This window comes from Sesamum indicum, linkage group LG10 (genome assembly GCF_000512975.1).
Source record: "Sesamum indicum cultivar Zhongzhi No. 13 linkage group LG10, S_indicum_v1.0, whole genome shotgun sequence".
Lineage (NCBI taxonomy): Eukaryota > Viridiplantae > Streptophyta > Magnoliopsida > Lamiales > Pedaliaceae > Sesamum > Sesamum indicum.
In genome coordinates, this window is record NC_026154.1 from 1,488,054 (window position 1) to 1,493,156 (window position 5,103).

General features: G+C 37.3%; 1 protein-coding gene across 1 annotated transcript; it reads right to left on the reverse strand.

Annotated features, from left to right (window-relative positions):
- Positions 1,571 to 2,382, reverse strand: LOC105171532. Its single transcript, XM_011092681.2, has one exon. It carries the CDS (start codon positions 2,269 to 2,271, stop codon positions 1,912 to 1,914), a length of 360 nt encoding a protein of 119 aa, XP_011090983.1. The 5' UTR covers positions 2,272 to 2,382; the 3' UTR covers positions 1,571 to 1,911.

Genomic DNA, 5,103 nt, shown 5'->3' on the forward strand with positions numbered 1-5,103 from the left:
GTGGCGCATACGTGGAAATTAAAAAAAAACGCAAATCGAGCTCGCGATCGTCGGCAAAGGCGGAGGATGGCTTTCGTCAAATCTTTGCACAGAGGTGACCAAAATCGATGGGACTGGTCTCAAAAGATTCGCCAGAACGAGAGGCGTTCAATGATGGTATTCCGAGCAGGTGGTTCGTTCAGACGAAGGAGAATACGCCGGCGGAAGGTGCAGTCGCGGTGGACGACGACCGAGATCTTCAAAACGATGGATCTTTGCACCTAGTTGATTCGGCAAAGGCGGAGGATGGCTTTCGTCAAATCTTTGCACAGAGGTGACCAAAATCGATGGGACTGGTCTCAAAAGATTCGCCAGAACGAGAGGCGTTCAATGATGGTATTCCGAGCAGGTGGTTCGTTCAGACGAAGGAGAATACGCCGGCGGAAGGTGCAGTCGCGGTGGACGACGACCGAGATCTTCAAAACGATGGATCTTTGCACCTAGTTGATGAAAATGGATGAGACTAATCCCATTAAAACCGCAGTGAGGAGACGAATCCAATGGTACCAATCCGCGATCGTGGGTCATCCTGTCGCCGGCGAATCGACAGGAATTGTCCGCGGCGGTCAATTTCAAAGCCCAGTCGCTGTCGTGGTGGGATCTCAAAATTGGTTGAGGGGTTTTGTTCTCCTTGATATGGGGAATTGAATGGTATATGTGGTGGCCAGAAATTCCAAGTAACGGCGGCGGGATTGAAGAGAGAAGGGGGGGGCGACTGGCGGGCGATTTTTTCTACGTTAGTCGTTTTTTTTTTTTTTAATTTCCACATATGCGCCACATCAGCTTCTCCAGCCAATCAGGATCGAGCCCCCAATTTTGAAAGTCACATGCATCGCATGTGACTTTTTCCGGCGACCCACAAAATTTTCCGGCGAAATTTGGACTGAAATTGCGAATTTTTCAGTTTTACGGGATCAAATTGAAACCCTAAATACTTACGGGACTAAAACGAAAACGGCCTATAGTTGTTGGACGAAAATTATCTTTTGCCCGGTTAAAAATATAAATGTAAGTATGGTTATTTTATACTTTATCTTAATATCGTTCATATTGTATATTTTAATTTTATGAGATATTAAGAATATATAATAAAAATAATAAATATATATTATATATAGCCGTGTCAGTGTCGTGTCGGTCCTAAATTTTCTATAGTTTTCGTATTGTTGTGTACATGTCCATGCATTATAGTTGGTGGGGTTTTTTTGGGTATGTTTTGGGACTAATTTTATCATTTTTAACGAAATATGAAAGATTAATTTTAAAATCTAAAAAAATAGGAGATCAAATTTGAAATAATTCTAAATTGTGGGACTGAGATGTGACACCACCACATAACTTCAAGGACGTAAATGGAAAATGAAAAAGCGTCTTTGCTTTGGACCTACCCAGAAAGGGCAGCGCCAACCACCGACAGCCGGCCAATTGCGAAAGGACAATAATACCCTCCTTCACACACACAGGCACACAGCAGCAACAATTCAAGCTCTCATGATTACGTATGAAGTATATATATTTATATATTGCTGCATTTGCTTTGTAATAACAGTAAATATATAAATAAAATACATTTTTACAGACAAAATCGATGAGAATACACAACTGCCCTCGGAGATCAGAGTTATGGAACGTGGAACACGAGTTCCGAGAAGTCAACACCAGGGCCAGATTCGTAATTTAGCACCTACTTTCCTCCCCATGTTCATACACGAGCCCCCTTTACGTCCGTACGTATAAACTAGTAGTAAGAAGTAAAGGAAATAATACCCACCAAAAAGCAAATAAATAAACCAAAAATTAATCATAAAAAAGAAACTAATACAAAAATAGATCAGAGATACAAGGTGTGAATGCAGGGTTTGGATCGAAGCCTCAGTCTCCGGAATCGTCATCGCCTCCGAAGATGGACACTCTGTTGTAGAGAAGGAAGAGAACGAGGAGTAGAAAGAGGGCGACGCCGACCGGAGATCCGCTGACGCGGTGGATGGAGTTGGGTTCCCCCGTGGAGAATATTCCGGCTACGAAGGATCCGCTGTCGGAGGAAAGGAACTGGATGGTGAGGAGGAGGAGTATGGGGAGGAGAAGCAGCCCCACGGGGCTGAGCAGCTCCGCTATGAAGTCAGTTAAGGCCTCGCCTTGGTCGCCGAGTAATGTGGGCACCACCATCACCAGGACCACTACTGCGGCGAGGATGGCGGCGTGGGGAGGCCCGGCGCGGCGGTCTTCTATCATTTTGGATGGTCTTGGTTTTGTTTGTTGTTTTCAACTTTTTGTAATGGGCAATGGCCAATGGAAATGGGTGTGTGTTTCTTTTGGAAGGGTAAAAATAAAAGGAGAAATGGTAGGGGCCTGGGGGTGGGGTGGGGGGTTGCTTTTCTTTTTCAAATAAATATGGTTTATTGACGCGTCTATAATCATTTTTGCTCTCAACCTAGGCTTTTTCTTTTTCCTCTTCCAAGTTGCAATCAAATTTTAATTCAAATTAAATTTGATGAAAATTTTTATTTAATCTTATCTAAACTAACTATAATTTAAAAAAAGCTATTGATTTAGTTCAATCCAACCTTATAAAAATTCATACAATTATATACATTTTGTTGGAGGCTTTTTATGTAGGTTTATGTTACATTGATTCAATTACGCTTTGTATGCGGGCTCTTCTTGAAAATTGTAGTATATGAGCTCAATATATAATTCTTGGAGGAAAAATTAAAAAGAAAAGACAAAAGGAGGAAGGATGGTGGAAACTTCTCTGGCATAGCCAACACGCCTGCAGAAGTTTCCAAGTCCTTCAATCCACACTTCATTGCTATAACTCCACTCCATTCTCATATATCACAAATATAAATAATTATTTAAATTTCAATTTAATCGTATATAAAATTTTCTTAAACCAACGACAGCCACGACCCATCCGTCTCGAGCCCAATAAATTTAAAAATAAAAATGTGTAGTTTCTCATTTGAGGGTTGAAGATAGATTATTGGGACAAGGGATACTTTATTGGGCAAAAAGAATTACTTTTGGGGATCTCTATGCAATTGGGAACATCATACCATTTTGTTTGTTTGATTACTACTACCACTTCTTCTTCTTTTTCTTATTATAAAAAAAAAAAAAAAACTTCTTTAATTTCTTTAACTATATTTAAATTTAATTTAATTGTTCGATTAATGTACTCAAATAAATCAGTTACCTAACTATGTAATTAAGTATTAGGTCAAAGTTCCACATGACATGTGTTTTTTTTTCTTTTTCTTTTTTGTTTATATAATTAAAGTGAGACCTCAAGATCTTTAAGGTAATGGGCTCGAACTCAACTATTTGCGTGTAATGTAATTTCTATTGCATAGTAACTGTTGTTTCTACTTTATAATATGTATTGTCTGTTGTAATAATAGGAGTTGATTAAATTTAATTTATTTGATATTATTGATCAAGATATGATTGTTGTAATAGTTCGATATTCTACAGAGATGATTGTAGTCTATTTATTTAAATTAATAATAGTTCATTGTTGTTGTTTAAAGAAAATAAAATTAGGTTCACTTTGTTAATTTGTTTAATTAGTGAAGAATTTGAGAATTTAATAATAATTGTGGAGTAGCATCATAACATGGGGTAGGCTGTGTTTAATTGTACATCATTCATTTTAATGATCATACTATTATTATTATTATTATAATATGTGTAATAAGATTCAGCAGCAACCCCTAAGTTCTGACAAATAATAATGTTTTTTCTTCAATTTTCTCTAAAACTGACTCAGCAGCACCAATTATTGAAGTTGAAGGGCATTTCAGATTTGTACTTTAGGCGATTGGTTTCCATTTTTGCCCTTCTTTATGCTATTTTTTTTCGAAGTAATAGACAAGAATAGTAAAATTGTTTTGTTGAACTCCATGTTAAAAATGAAACTAATTAATCTTATTCGAAATAAAAGAGAAAGAATTAAACCCTTTCAAACAAGTGTAATTTTAAGGTTTCGAAGCGTTGTTCGTTGACAACAAATCGTCTTAAAATTCTTAAAAAAAATTAGACTAACGGCTTTTGGAAATAGACAAGAATCATAAAATGCTGTGAACAAAAAGAAAATTTGAACCCCTTCTAACAAGTGAGACTCCAAGGTTTTGAGCCCTTTCTTGTCGATAACAATTCGCCTTAAAATTTAGTTTGCTTAAAAGTGGAACAACTTGTTGGTAATAGACAAGAATCGTAAAATGTTGTGAACAAAAAGAAAATTTAAACCCTTCATAACAAGTGTGATTCTAAGATTTCAAGCCCTTTCTCGTTGACAACAATCCGCCTTAAAATTCAATTTGCTTAGGAGAACAACTTGCTGGTAATAAACAAGAATCTTAAAATGCTATCAACAAAAAAAAAAAAATTAAATTCCTCCTAACAAGTGTGATTCTAAGATTTCGAGCCATTTCTCGTTGATAACAATCCGCCTAAAAATTCAGTTTGCTTAGAAGTAGAACAACTTGTTGGTAATAAATTAACAAGAATCTTAAAATGCTATATACATATAAATATATGTATATATAATTAAATTTATTAAAGAAGAATAAAAGATGAAAATAATAATAATATTACCCACCATAATCACACATGGAATAGGAGCAGCTATTCTTCTGACCAGCTGATGAGCACTCCTCAAAACAAGCCCCACAGTGGTGAGGATCACTTCTTGTATCCACACAGTTCCCTCCACAGCAAGACAGCCCGAACCCGCAAACCCGCCCACACGACCCGCAGTTATTCGGGTCATTCAACATGTCTCTGCAGAACTTCTGGAAACAGCAGGTTGTACCTCCCCATGGGTTCTTCTCAGGATCCAAACACAAATCCGGGTCATTACCACACCACAACACTCTTTTTCTTCCCCTCAAGAAATTCAAATGTGAGGGAACAAAATCCCTTTTGGACACCCTTTTTTCCCCATATACTACATGGGCTATTGTAATTATTAAAACTAAGTAGAGAAAAACAATCAAGTGTTGGGAAAAATGGATGAAAATTCCTCTACTTTCTTTCAAGAAATGATTTGCACTCATCAGCATG

Excerpts from the sequence above, each read along its gene's own strand:
- LOC105171532 (XM_011092681.2), bottom strand. The coding sequence starts at position 2,271 with ATGATAGAAGACCGCCGCGCCGGGCCTCCCCACGCCGCCATCCTCGCC.